This window comes from Aptenodytes patagonicus, chromosome 5, assembly GCF_965638725.1.
Source record: "Aptenodytes patagonicus chromosome 5, bAptPat1.pri.cur, whole genome shotgun sequence".
Taxonomy (NCBI): domain Eukaryota; kingdom Metazoa; phylum Chordata; class Aves; order Sphenisciformes; family Spheniscidae; genus Aptenodytes; species Aptenodytes patagonicus.
In genome coordinates, this window is record NC_134953.1 from 21,330,724 (window position 1) to 21,345,052 (window position 14,329).

At 37.2% G+C, this 14,329-nt stretch overlaps 1 protein-coding gene across 6 annotated transcripts in view; it reads left to right on the plus strand.

Annotated features, from left to right (window-relative positions):
* ADD3 (adducin 3) overlaps positions 1–13,450 on the plus strand; it is a 116,951-nt gene extending 103,501 nt beyond the window's left edge. For 5 of the 6 annotated variants that reach the window (XM_076338977.1, XM_076338978.1, XM_076338976.1 and 2 more), the window contains 12 exons: positions 221–372; positions 496–576; positions 1,652–1,801; positions 2,716–2,859; positions 2,948–3,046; positions 4,079–4,261; positions 5,079–5,336; positions 6,445–6,564; positions 7,876–7,965; positions 9,208–9,331; positions 10,267–10,362; positions 11,074–13,450. In XM_076338977.1, coding sequence (XP_076195092.1) covers positions 221–372; positions 496–576; positions 1,652–1,801; positions 2,716–2,859; positions 2,948–3,046; positions 4,079–4,261; positions 5,079–5,336; positions 6,445–6,564; positions 7,876–7,965; positions 9,208–9,331; positions 10,267–10,362; positions 11,074–11,372 — 1,796 coding nt within the window. In that variant the 3' untranslated portion in view covers positions 11,373–13,450. The remainder of the gene's footprint in view (positions 1–220; positions 373–495; positions 577–1,651; positions 1,802–2,715; positions 2,860–2,947; positions 3,047–4,078; positions 4,262–5,078; positions 5,337–6,444; positions 6,565–7,875; positions 7,966–9,207; positions 9,332–10,266; positions 10,363–11,073) is intronic. The other variant, XM_076338981.1, reaches the window with a different exon arrangement.
* Positions 13,451–14,329: the final 879 nt, after the last annotated feature.

Below are 14,329 nucleotides of genomic sequence, written 5' to 3' on the forward strand. Positions count from 1 at the left end.
GAGATGAAGACTTAAATTCTGGGTATGGTTCCTACTGTCTTAAAGTAACAGAGGTTTCAGTAAAGACCTTAGAAATCCAGCAGTGCAGTTCCAGTCTAATAATTGCTGGTACTGCTATGCTCACAATTTAAATACACTGCTTCTGGAAGATCAGTGGCATAGCTAGAAGTTATTTAATTGTCTGACTGGTCATCATCTTTTTTTTTATCTGTTTTTTCAGGCCATGGAATGATTACACCCATCAATGATCTACCTGGGATAGATACCTCCTCGTTTGTTAAGGGAGAAAAACTTACTCGTTGCAAGTTAGCAAGTTTATATAGATTGGCTGACTTGTTTGGGTGGGCACATTTGCCAAATGCCTATATCACAGTAAGTATTTTAGAGAATAAAAATTTTTATTTGGAATCTTACCTATTCATTCAAATTAATTTTCCCCCTGAATAACATAAATTCAAAAATAGATCAGTAATCCATTTTCTTCCTCCTTTGCAGGTAAGAGTAAGCAAAGAACATGACCATATTCTAATCATTCCAAGAGGTCTGTCCTTTTCTGAAGCTTCAGCTTCTAATTTGGTACGTCATTCACCTGCTGTAATAACCAGCAAGGCTCAACCTGTTTTCTAAAAGAATTTTGTGGCTGCTAAAATGGACTTCTGAACTATAATCATGCTGTTGTTTGTTTTTTAATGTTTACCCACCAGATGAAAAGCTGATTAACTATTTAGATACTAGCATCCTTTGTCCTCAGCATTTCTTTTTGGGTTTAGCTTTGCTTTCTGTTGCTTTGTCTTCAGCTTCAGTGTGGAGCAGCAAAGTTTTGTTTTCCTGTCTAATGAAGCTCATCGAATAGTCTCAGTGTAACAGCAACCTTTTATAACCTGACAATATGGTAATACATATGAAATGACTCTGTAGGAGTAGTGTTAGTAGAATCAGCTCTTATCTTTATAAGTGGGGAAATAAAGTTGAATAACCTTCCCCAGGCCCAGCAAAGGAGCTGGGTGAAGTTACAGATTGGCATTTAGGCAATGGTAGCTTCTAAATCACGCATCTTTTGGTGCAGAACCTGCCATATGTTCTTCATGTCAGTATGTATCTGTAAAGAAACTACCTTCAGTTGGAAGGGGTAGCAGATTGAGATTGATAGCATTGCACCAGCAAACACAGAACCAAAATGCAAACGTGAGAACAAGACCTGATATGACCCTGCTGTTGTTTTTTGTTGATCCTGGAATTATTATTTTAATGTTCTCATGAAATTGAAAATCCCCTATGCATTTAATTTTCTCATTGGAGATTTCTCAGAGGCTGAATTTTCTTCCTATTTAAAATGTAGGAAATGTTACTGAAATTCATTTTTGAAAATCAGAAACAAGGAAAGGTCAGCCAGATCAAAGAGGAATATATGTTGTATCAGGGTCTTATCTTTACTTCTTCCATGGCTGGACTTCCAACGACTGTCAAGGGCTTGGACAGCAGGATGGTTTATTGGCACAGATTCATGGCTACTCTCCTACTTTTTTTTGTGCTCTGAGCCCTAAATATGTGGGGGGAAATTTGGTACCAAGTAAGAAAGGGAGGGTAGTTTGTAGATAATGGCAGTTGTCGCAAACTTTTTAAATATTGTTCCTTTGTTTGACTTTTCCAGGTTAAAGTAAACATCCTAGGAGATGTAGTTGACCAGGGAAGTACGACTCTAAGTATTGACAGTGCAGGATTCAGTCCACATGTGGCCATCTACTCCACACGCCCTGATGTCAGATGTGTAATACACATACATACTCCTGCAACAGCAGCTGTAAGTCTTCCTTCTAGCATAAAGAGTAAAAGAAAGCAGGTTTACCGTATGAACTTAGAGCACACTTCTGAATCTGAATCACTGCTTGTGGCAGTTTTATTTTTGTTTCTGACATTGACTCTACACTGGTAAAGAAAGGTGTGAGGTTATCAAATAAGCAGAGAAAGAGAGCTGGGCCACTGCAGTGAAATGGGTAGGAAAAAACTGATGCTCAGATACGATTGTACTCAGGTTGAGGCGGCTGTAAAGTATATAGTTTACACAGGCTTCATTTATAGCATCTAAGACCATATAACGTGCTGTATAAATCATCATTTGCATTACGCAACTCCATTTTTTAAGTGGCTTAATTAACAGTTATGTTCAGTTTGGATTTACCTCACTATTAAAACGTCATAGTTAACATATAAGTTAAAAATGGTCTGTATAACAATGATAAAAATGTAAGGAGTCTTGAAAGAATTGGTTTGAGATAAATAGATAAATTCGTATTATTTTATTTATAAATGCATATATATGCATTCCTTGACTACAGACAAAAAAAGGAATGGGTAACTTCTTTTATACTAGCTTTTTGAAGTTATAAATGCGGGAAAGAAGGAAAAACCATTAAATAGGATTGTGCCAAGAATTAAACATGGATAAAATTCACAAAAATTAACTTAGTTGGGATAATTTTTCTCTTCCTATAATGAATCTGTCCCTAGGTTGGGTAGCAGCAGCTCTGTCACCCTATTGCAAATTAGACTAGGGGAAAAAAAAAAAGGTATTGTTTCTAAGCTCTCACTATGGATAGTTTGTCTCTCTTCTAGCAAAGATACAAAGTACGTCCTGCTGAGACTTGGGTGGTTGAGATGTGGGCTTTAAGAGTTTCATTTTTTCCTAATTAGCAGTACTTCATTTTCTTGAAACAGGTTTCATCTATGAAGTGTGGCATCCTTCCCATATCACAAGAGGCTCTGATTCTGGGAGATGTTGCTTATTACAACTACCAGGGATCTCTTGATGAACAAGAAGAGAGAATTCAGCTTCAGAAAGTTCTTGGACCCAGTTGCAAGGTATTCAACCTCATTCACGCTCTTCATAAACAATTTTCATGTATTGCGCCAGTTTCTACCATTTAACATTAGTGTCTTCATTTACTAGGTATTAGTCTTGAGAAACCATGGTGTGGTAGCACTAGGAGAGACACTGGAAGAAGCATTCCACTATATTTTCAATGTGCAACTGGCCTGTGAAACACAGGTGAGAGAATTTATCCGTATTTAATTTCAAACACTTATGCTGCTGAGTTATAGATTACATCCCAGATGGGAAGATCTCTAATATTACAAAATATTTGGGGTTGTGGAATCCAGTAATCATATGCCAGGTCAAAGTCAGAGAAATTGGAATAATCAGGAAAACATAGAAGGAACAGCACAAATACCGTATCACTTTTCCTAGAATGAGTATTGGTGGTGTTACGCTCTGAAGGGTGCAGGTTTTGTTCCACGCTGTGGGAGTGAGCTTCATGCAGGGAATCTATCAGATAATAGATTCTGTGGTACTCTCTGCATGTCGAAGTGTGACTGAAGATCTCTCGACATCCAGCTCATTTATCAAAGCTGAACGTTGTGACAAGGAAAGAAGCTTCTCCCTGTGATCACAAAGATTTATAAAACCAAATAAACAAAAGGTCTTTGGAGCAATGGTAGAGGGTAGCATATTTAAAAATAACTTGAGTCCCAAAATCAGTTGTTTCCTGTTTGTCTAACTTTACCTAGATACCTAACTAGGTAGTTATTATCTATAACCTGTGGAGAGAGACCACTGAAAGTGTCCTCACCTTCCATAACTCTTAAGCCCATCCCCAGAAACTTCCTCACTTTGCCCTTACTTGTTCTCCAGTCATCCTGTCCTCCCAAGTAGGCGTTTGGAGGTGCAAATAGCAGTCTCCCACTCCCTTCCTTTCCTCCCTTGTCCTGCCATTCATTTGAGTTCGATCACTCATTCCTTTTGAAACAGAGATAAAAATGAAAAATTTTTATTCTTGTACTTAGAAAGACCTTTTTAAGGTATTCTGAAAGCTAGTGTTTGAGTCTGCTCCTTTTAAAGTGCAATTATTAGCAGATATTATCATCCTTTCCGTAAGAATCACTTGCATTTTTGCACAGTAGAAAACTAGCCTGAGAAATAACTGCAGCATGTGTTTAAGTATGTTTCTCCTGTGAATTCAGAAAAGCAGAGAATCCAAAAGCTTTTCCACAAATGAAATACACTCATTGATGTCTCTAGGTTCATGCATTAGCTGGAGCAGGTGGGATAGACAATCTCCTACTACTGGATCTGCAGAAGTTCAAGCCTTCCACACACGCTGTGGCAGCAACTGGAGGAGGTGGAGTTAATATGGCTTCGCAACAAAAATGGAAAGTTGGGGAGCAAGAGTTTGAAGCGCTCATGCGTATGCTGGACAACCTGGTGAGAGCACGTTGATGGCGTTGTCCATATAGTCTCTGTAAGCTTTTGAGTGTAGGATTAGCTTCTGTAAAGCAAATGATTTTTCCTGGTTTCTTTGTGAGTTTAAAAATGAAGACGGAGTAACTTTTATTGTATATAAAATCTCTTCTGCTTGGTTTAGTTTTTATTATGTCACTGAATCTGACAGTAGTATTCTGTCTTGGTAAGAATTTATAACGTTTTGAACTGAAATTTTGTCCAACCCATCTAACAAACATATTTGCTCTTTGTAGTAGCTTAGTAGTATAAATATATTTTAATTACCACCTAGTAAATAGACATAGCAGATTCCCTCTATATTATTAACTCTAATATTAGGAAATAAGATGATAATTTATTATTTGTTTGAAATGTCTGTTTCATTGCAGTATGAATTCTGGAACAGCCTTTAATACAAATAGTGAGGAATGGGGGAGTGTCATGAACTAGGATGTGCCGTTGTGCAAGACAAATAAACGTCCTCATGAAAGCTGCCTAGGTCATAACCTGAGCAGGGGGTCATTTGGTGGTCACACATTCATGAAGGTGGGAGGAAGGTGAAGTGTGACTGGGGTCCTGTCCAACTGCTACTGTACTGTATTTTAAATGGGTCTCTTGAATGTTAATAGTATGAATGATGGACGACACCACTAGCCCGTTCTCTGAAATGCTCAGTGGACCTATTTAATGCATATAGGGCAGCACAAAACTTCCATGACTTCTTTGGATACCTTTTTCTGATTTTTTTATTTTTATTATTTTTATTTTTTTAAAACAATTTTTTTCCCCTCCTCCATAGGGATACAGAACTGGCTATGCCTATAGGCAACCATTAGTCAGAGAAAAACCCAGACATAAGAGTGATGTTGAGATCCCAGCCACTGTGACCGCCTTTTCCTTTGAAGATGATACAGTCCCGCTTTCCCCCCTGAAATTCCTGGCGCAGAGGCAACAGAGAGAAAAGACAAGATGGCTGAACTCTCCAAACACATACTTGAAAGTTAATGTGCCTGAGGAGTCCTGGAACGGGGAAACCAGTCCCAGGACTAAGATCACGGTAGGTAGATATTTTAGGCAGTTGCTTGGTTTTTGCACAACTTGAGAGACAGTAAATTACACACAGTTTATATGAGGAAATCTTTAACAGGATTAGCAAATAAGTTTATCAAACAAATAAAAATAGGCTTTGGGGAGACTTAATGACATTAGTACTAAGGGCCCGCTCTGTTTGGGGAAGCAGGGCTTAACTGTTTGGAGGAGTAACAGCTTATGATAAAATTTAACAATGATTTCCCTTTTGTTACTAGCTGTTCTGATTCCTGAAGTAGAAAACAGTTTTTCTACCATATTTTTTTGTGCTATTAATTATCCACCAAACATAGTAAGGTTTTAAATCACCCACGGTTTGTTCTCTTCTCTACACAAGGGAGTCACAAGCTCTAACTCATCTCTACCTGCACCTTTCCTGTTTGTGAGCCTACTGAAAACAGACTTCAAAAAGTCTGTTCATGCTACTACTTTTAATGATGATCAAGATTTTTCCTTCTCCTCTGGGCTCACCAAGATGCTTCCACTGTGTTTCCAGCCTGGAAAGAGGTGGCTCTCGTGGGACTACAAAGCATGTTATTTGTTATCAGGCTACTCCCAGTTGCACGGTGCAACTGTAAAAGCATCAGCTCCTCCTGCTGGCAGGCTAGCGAGTTTCTAAACTTAAGTTTGGGAGAAACACCCTCAGCAACTGATCCAAAACGCTGCTTACAAAGGAAAAAAACTACAGTCAAAATGTGTGGTTAGCAGAGGTGGAAGTTGATTGCATGAACAAGGGCTCTGGAGCTGGTGGATCTATGTGCCAGTTACTAGGAAGCGTGATCCTTTCTAAATATGACTTCATTAGTACACAGTTAGTACTGCATTTTTCAGGAATGTATTTCAGTGTTTACAAAAAGTAATGTTGATGATACATGTTCAAGGCAACTTAAATCCTCTAGGGCAAACACACAGACTTGTAAGGAGCTGGGATTATTTTGTGGGTGTCATGTAGAATTGAGAATGAAGTCAGAAAGTCCTTTCGTTATCTCTCTTCTTTAACAGTAAGACAACACTGAGAAATGTTCCTCCCCATCATGCTGGGGTTTTTAGCTTTTTTTTTTTTCCTCCCCTTTAAGTGGATGAAAGCTGATGACACCTCCAAGACTAGTGGAGGCACGCCAATCAAAATTGAAGATCCAAACCAATTTGTTCCTCTAAACACAAACCCAAGTGAAGTGTTGGAAAAGAGAAATAAGGTAAAAGAAGTGTAATGAAATGAAAATTGTAACATTTCCAAATAAAATTATATGGTCAAGTAATGATTCAACACAGCAGTAAAATAACATTTTCAAATGTTCTGATTTTACTAAGAAGTTTCTTACAGTGTATGTGATTTTTGGCACTAAAAAGCATGTATTTAAATGTATGATATACATGAAGTCTATAGATATATATGCTATATATATATATATATATAAAAAAAAAATTTTGAATGCAATAGTTTAATGAAGGATGAGTATTAACTTTGGAAATGATAGATTGGAAATGGTAGTCCCTGCTATTTAGCATTATATTTAGTGGATAATTAGGTGTCAACATGAACTGAATTGCTGTGAGTCATCTACAGCATGATTCAATCTCAGACTGTAATCTTACTCTGTTCTGTCTTAATTCTCCTAGCACTTATTAAGCTGGAGTTTCTATGGTCCAGTCCGCTTCCTAATGGCAGGAAAAAAAGAAAATGAGAGATTATTGTTGGACCTCTCTGTAAACACAAATATCTCACTGCTTTTCCCTTCCAGCACATAAGACGCTGACTGTCAGACTGACCAAATACTCCACCCTAGGCATAACTGACATTCGGGACACTTTTTGTTTGATTACCTATTTTTTTCTTTCTTGGAAGGCACTATATCAGTATCCGTGGGGACTGAACTGGAGTCAGAAGGAGCAACTCCCTTCCTTAGAACTAGAAAGGCACCCTCTAATCATCTAGAGATTAATAATAACAAGTCCCAGATAATGATTTTTAAATTCATGCATGCCACTGTCTCATTAGATAGTTTATTCCTATTTATCTGCTGTAGAATTTTTTTAATATGATCTGTATTTGTATTTATATCTGATCTGTCAATCTCTTAAGCACTGACAGTGTGAAGCTAGGGCTGTTGTTTTGGGGAAAATAGTGAGTTATTCACAGAAGGAAAAACTTTACCAACATTTGTGACCACAAAGATCTCTCCAGTAGCTTAACATAGGTCATTTATGGGGTGGAGAGGACAGGTTCAGAGACAGGCTATTCCTTGGAGCTTATTTCTAAATACTGGCTCACATGAAGTGCAGGAGCTGGGACTAGGGTGGATATTCGAAGTACTTGAAGGGTTAAACAACATATGCAGTGCATTCAAAGGTGGAAGGAGAGATCTTAATTTTTAGGTCCAGCAGCATACAGCTTCATCCACCAGCCATTCACTGCTGCCTGTGTTACTGGCTTTGCAAAGTTGGTGGGCGTAGGATTTGTTAAAGAGAAATATCTGTTTCTAACGCAGTTTTTTTTCTCTGTATAGATAAGGGAGCAAAACCGATATGACCTAAAGACAGCAGGACCACAGTCTCAGCTGCTTGCTGGGATTGTTGTGGATAAAAAGCCGAGTCCAGTAAGTAGGACATAATTAATTGATTTACAAATGTTTTGGGTTATTTGGCTGCCTGTCTTTCAAACATCAGTTTGGGCCATTTTCTTTCTAAATGCTTTGTTAGAACTGATTATTTTAATGCCAAATTTTGGATGTGTGATACATTTTATTCATGTTTCATTTCAGAGGTTTAAAATGTTAGTTTCAAATAGAGATATGAATGGTAAGTTTGCCTGCTATTAAAATTAATGAAGTAGGACCCCTGTCTAAGACCATTTAAGGTAAAGAGTGATGAACTTTGCAATGCATAGTGCCAAAAATAATCTTTTCATCAGTCTGTGAAACCGCTGCTAAAGGAAATGATTGAGGCCCAGAAATAACTGAGTCTAAAAGGTGAGATGGGACCATGTAGAAGACAGCTTTCGTTAGAAACAGGCTTCTTATTGGGAGGGAGGGAAGGAGGGAGGGTTTCCAGTTTCTTACCTGTGCACACTAATCTTTTCTTGAATAGAATATACTTACTTCGAAACAGTATAGATATCCCTAATTCGGTTATATAACAAACTGTGATGAATTGTAATTGGAATTCTATAGTTCTAAGAGTTTCCAACCATCCTTGGGTTAGTACATCTATTTCTTCATTTTGGTTTTCAGTATTGTTTTGAGATAACACTGAGTTTGCTTATTTATTTTCAGGCAAAAAGTATATTTTCCAAATGAGTTTTCTTTCAATGTGAGAATAATTTTAATTTTGTTATTGTAAGATTCATCTTAGAAGAGCTCTTCCAGTTAGATTCCTAAACTGCAGCATGAGCACAGTTACTTTCCCACAAAAAAATTCCTAGAACTTGCAGCGTTTGCAGAAAATATGGGAAACCTTATTTTTGAATCCCTGTTGTTAAAGGACTTTCACTTCTCTGAAGAGTGTATTAGTCCCTGAAGTGTAAGCTGTTGAGGCAGGTCTCTACTCTGAAGCTATCCCCCTTGATACAAAAAAACCCCTCAAATAATGATTGTGCTGCTGCAAAAGGATGGTGATTTACAGCTCAGTAGTCAGTGTTCATTACTATGTGAATTCCTATTAAATGGGGTGATTTTCATCTGGATGTATCTGTGTTTTTCTTCTGTATTCCCTGCCAATCTGGTGTCACCAAACTTTGGGCAAAAAAGAGACAGTAACCATGTACCAGTACATCTTGCTTGCTTGCTTGCTTGCTTGCTTCTTTTTTTAACTGTTAAATTTTGTGGTTTTCTCTTTTCCAGCCAATGCAATTTGAAGATGATGAGCATGCACCACCGGCACCACCCAACCCGTTCAGCCATCTCACAGAAAAGGAACTGGAAGAGTACAAGAAAACAATTGAGCGCAAGCAGCAAGGGTTGGAAGGTCAGTGGTGCGTTTTTAAATGTTGGGGTTTACATTTTAATAATGAGTTCATTTTTAGTTTGAAAATACCTACTGTAAAAAGTGTATACATGTTAATTATTAGCATATACTGTTGGCAACTACTTTAGAACTAATTATTCCTTGAGACAGTAGAATTTTTTGTTAAATGTTTTGTTTTGCTTTTTTACTTTGGTGAGTGCTAAAATTAAAGCAATTAAAGGTTTGCACAGAAATGGGGTTGACAAAAATACCTTTAACATAATGACTTTTTTTGTCAGAATCATAGAATAACTTAGGTTGGAAGAGCCTGTGAAGCTCATCTTAGTCCAACCTCCTCCTCAAAGTTGATATCAAAGTTAGATCAAGTTGCTCAGGTCTGTGCCCAGCTGAGCAAAAGTTTACTGAGATGTTTGGTCTTGGCTTCTTTAATTTTTCTTCTATTCTCCCAATGTGCAAGACTCATCTACTTCCACTTTTTACATCTTCTTCCAGTACTACTATTCCATAGGGAATTACTAATGCAGGGTTGATTTTTTTTTTTTTAACAATAACACTTACTATGCGTTCTTCTTCACTAATATTGTGTAATAAGGCAATTTTGCTGTATATCACATTCGGAACATAGCATAATAGCTTACTATAACAGCAAATTGTGTGACTTACGGCTAGATAAAACCATGGGGCGTGCTACTTGGAATGCAACCCTGCCACCCTTTTTAATGCTTTGTATTAAAGAACTAATATATAATGATTGTTAGCAGATAAAACATGTAAATCCATAATTCTATAGAGTTTAAACTGTGTATTGCAACTTCTTGATGTTGTCAGCATGAGCAACACAATGCTAGCAGAGCTGTAATCTTGTAGTACTAGCACTGACATTCTTGCTTGATTTTTACTTTTGCATGGCTACTAATTCAAATCTTGTCCTGCAGATGCTGAACAGGAATTATTCTCAGATGACGGTTCATCTGTGTCACAAATTCAGTCACAAACTCAATCCCCGCAAAATGTCCCAGAAAAATTAGAAGGTATTCCATGCAATTTCTGTACAATGCCAATGGCTCTGATAACCGAAGTCATCCACTCTTCAGCTGCATTCTTACACTTGCATGAAGTCGACTGAGCCAAAAAGAGCCCTCTTCTACCAAGTCTGGGTGGGACTCTGTCCAGAAACTGTTTATCCCAATTTTTTCTAATACGTAATTCTCACAAACAGAAAACAACGCAGGGCATACTGAAACTCAGATATTAATAAGGTGGAGGAAGTAGATATTGTATTTTTATTTTACTGAAAGTGTTAAGATTAGGTTTTTTTGCTTAAGACTTTTCCAGCAGAGTCTAAGAAGGCATTTTGAAAGCCTTGTTCTCCAAAGACTTCTGTATGGAATGGCTGCATTTTCATAAATGAGTCCCGCAGTAAAGCGTAATTCTGAGTGCGCTTGAGACTGTATACGTATATGCTGCGTAGACGGTAGTTGTATATACTGTATACAGCTTGAGCTGTATATATACCTGGCAGAGATAAGGTTAGCTTTTTCAGCCCATTTTCCTTTAATGACATTTTCATGGTATTGTCTGCTTACAACAAGGAAGAGTGTAGATAAAGGGGGGAAAAACCACATCTAAGCACTTCGGATTTCATTCTTTGGATCACAGTCCAGGCTTGCAGACTTTGTTTCAGTACTGTTTTTTTGCATGATAGTATACATAAATAATTGCAAAATTGTCTGTTCTTTCAGAAAATCATGAAGATCTCTATACCCAGAATGCTAACCTAATATCTGTGGAGATGCCAGTTGTGGTGGTGAACGGCAAGGAAGATGCACATGACGTGGAAGAAGATCTCACCAAGAGGGTCAGTCAGTTAACCACTAGTACTGTGGAGAGCGTAGAGATTACAATTAAAAGCTCTGAAAAGATAGAAGAGACCCTGTCCCCTGAAGGGTCACCTTCCAAATCCCCATCGAAGAAGAAGAAGAAATTCCGCACCCCATCTTTTCTGAAAAAGAGTAAAAAGAAGGAGAAGGTGGAAGCGTAAGTGCAGTTCTATTGTGAGGAGACATTGCACATTTTAAACGTTTAAGTTGACCATTAACAGCGTAGTGTTAGGGGTGTGCAGTAACTGGACTTTTAGCCTAAACAAAAAGGAACTGGAAGAGGTTTTGCTTTAAAAAAACCAAACAAACAAAAAACAAAAAAAGCCTTTCATGTTAATTGAAAATTATTTCATCTCTCACTTAAACTGTGTCCAAAATTGCTGTGAGGGTTGGAAACATTCATTAGTTTCATGTAGAACTATGCTGGCAGGTGCTCAATTACCGTCGTAGCAAGATCGAATACCATCACAGTATGCAGCAGCAAGTCCTGCTTGGAGTATTTTGCAGACCTTAAACTTTTCAGTACAGTTTAAGTCTTTATTAAAGTTGCTGTTGAGTGAGCATACGACTTCTAAAACTGCTGTCTTATTTGGTAACCAGATCATACATTTTTGTATTGTGATTTTGACCATATATTTTATGTTTCTGTACCCCTGTTTGAGCGGGTGCATATTAACAGCACACCTTAAATCTTTTTTTAAGATTAGATCATATAGAAATATTATACACTGGCACATAATATTAGGGGAAAAACTGTGTAAGAGAAAGTTTATTTGGAATTATACAAAATGTCTAAAGAATTCCATTCTTCAATAACTTTTTTGCCAAATATTTCATTTTAGTGAAATATAATTTTTGAAGACTTCTTTTTTTATTCTATCAGTTGGGGGGGGAACCCTTATTTTTCAAAAAGGGGGATTTTATACACTTAACATTGATAATTTAGTTTAACTGGCAAAACAAAAAGAAGATTTTATATGTTCAAATGTTTGTATACCATTCAGTATAAAGGTATTATAAGCATGTGAACCAAGCATTTAATAGTAGAGTGTATTTAAGAATGCTTGGTTTAAAGTATACTTAAATATAATTCAGGAATCCGGGGACTTGGAAATCAAAAGATAAAAGCATATAAAATTGAACTGGATTCATGTTTAAAAATTACTTGTGGGGGTTTTTTTCTCTCATGGTATTGCTAGTGAATGAAGAAAAATAATCTCTTAACATAACCAAATGAAGGAAACAAAACTGTTAAAAGGGAAAGTGAAATAGTAAGAAAATAGGAGGAGACAAAGAAAGTAAAAGTCTGGCGATTATTTTTTTTAAATATATGATATGGATTGTGGGATATTTTTATTAAATCAGCAAAGTGACATTTCCATATTAGACATTTTAAATAATTTGTATGGATTCATACAGAGTGCAACACTTTGGGTTTTTTCTTCACTTTCATTTGAATTGTAAAAGGGTCTCATGAATCTGTGTTGTCCTTTGGATGAACCCAGAGCAAATCAGAGCCTAGTGCCATGGGTAAGGGTGGTACTGCCACTTACTCATTTTTACTGATATTGTCATTTTAGTACTTTTACTGTATTGTAAATACAAACTAAACATAGAAATTAACATAGGGTTTTCTTCGCTGTGTCAAATTGTCTGTAAATCAGTCATCGCAATAGGAAGTACATTTTAAAGATCCATGTGATTCCCAAATTGCTGGTTGAAATATTATACAATATATAATTGTTAAATATGGCTGGAGAGTGGTTTGGCATGCAAAAATGTTGATTATAGCATGATTGGGGGCTGGTTAGCTTTGACCGTGTAAGTGTGATAATGCAATGTTGGAATGGATCCTGGAAACAATTTCCTAGCTATCACTAAATACTGGAATCAGTGTTTTTAATCATAGTGGAAACTTTCAGTTGCTTACTTTGTTTTTTATGTTCTACATTATTTGTGTTGTATTACAACATATGTAGAAACAGTAACCTGTGAACTACGCTTTTCATAACTTTTTTAAAAATATATCTAAATGAATGCAATGTGCATAAATATTTTTTAAAATGCAACCGTGAACTATTTGCACCTTTTGCTAATGCCTCTATTTACTTGCTTTGGCATAAAGAATGAGCCAGCCAACTCTTGTGTCCTGTGGAAAATATATAAATGTTATCTGAAATTGCTCATAGATGTAATGCTAATTAATGTTAAATCACAAATAAACAGTATTTTAAATAGATGGATTTTGTATAGCAGCCTTTTGTTTACACAGTGCTCTTACATCTCTCGCTTGTAGAAAAGGTGTTTTGATTACGCACGTAACTTCTCAAGAATTTATTCTGAAGATGGCTTCTTGCTTGTGCTTCTTCTGAAAGCTATGCAAGAAAATAGTCTGATCTTATTAGAGGACAGCTGTTTTCTCTGTCACAGATCCTGGAGATGAAAGAGGACAGGCCCGTGGTAAAATACGCGGCGTTGTCAGGCAGTTGTTTTGAACCTCGGTTGGGTTTGTGCTGCAGGCTTTCCTCTCCCGGGGCATGCTTCCCCACCTTCTTGGTCTGCCTCTTCTGCTCTGCAGCATGGGTTTACATATGACGGCCTGAGACATAGGACTCGGGTGGTTTAAGTGCTGTGTAAGTACAGAGCAGGGAAATAGCTTGTGGAAATTACCTTTTTTTTCATTTTATTAATGAAAACAAAGGGTTTTGCTAGGGAAGGCTTTTAATGCAAAGTTATTTGAAGACATCTGTGTCATGCCCTGCCGGCATATGGTATACCTCGGAGTCTGTGAGCCTGCAGAAGTTGCAGTGTTATGTTTTTATAGCTATATCAACTCTGTGAGATGTCTTTAAGGACTTCAACAAATGTTTATTTTCGTTACCCTTCCACAAATCAGCCTTTTGTTTCTGTTTACAAGAAAGTCAAAATCCAGCCCTCCAAGTCCGGTGACAGTTTCGTGAACTCAGTCCCCATGTGGGAGGATAATTTTGGTTCAGCATTTTAAGTAAATCTTAAGCAAGATTCAAGTAATTTTCTTACTGTCGTTTGTCTCCAGGAGCATCTACAGTCTGCTTAGTGCTGCACTAACATGAAAGTAGACACCATGTCAACACGGAGG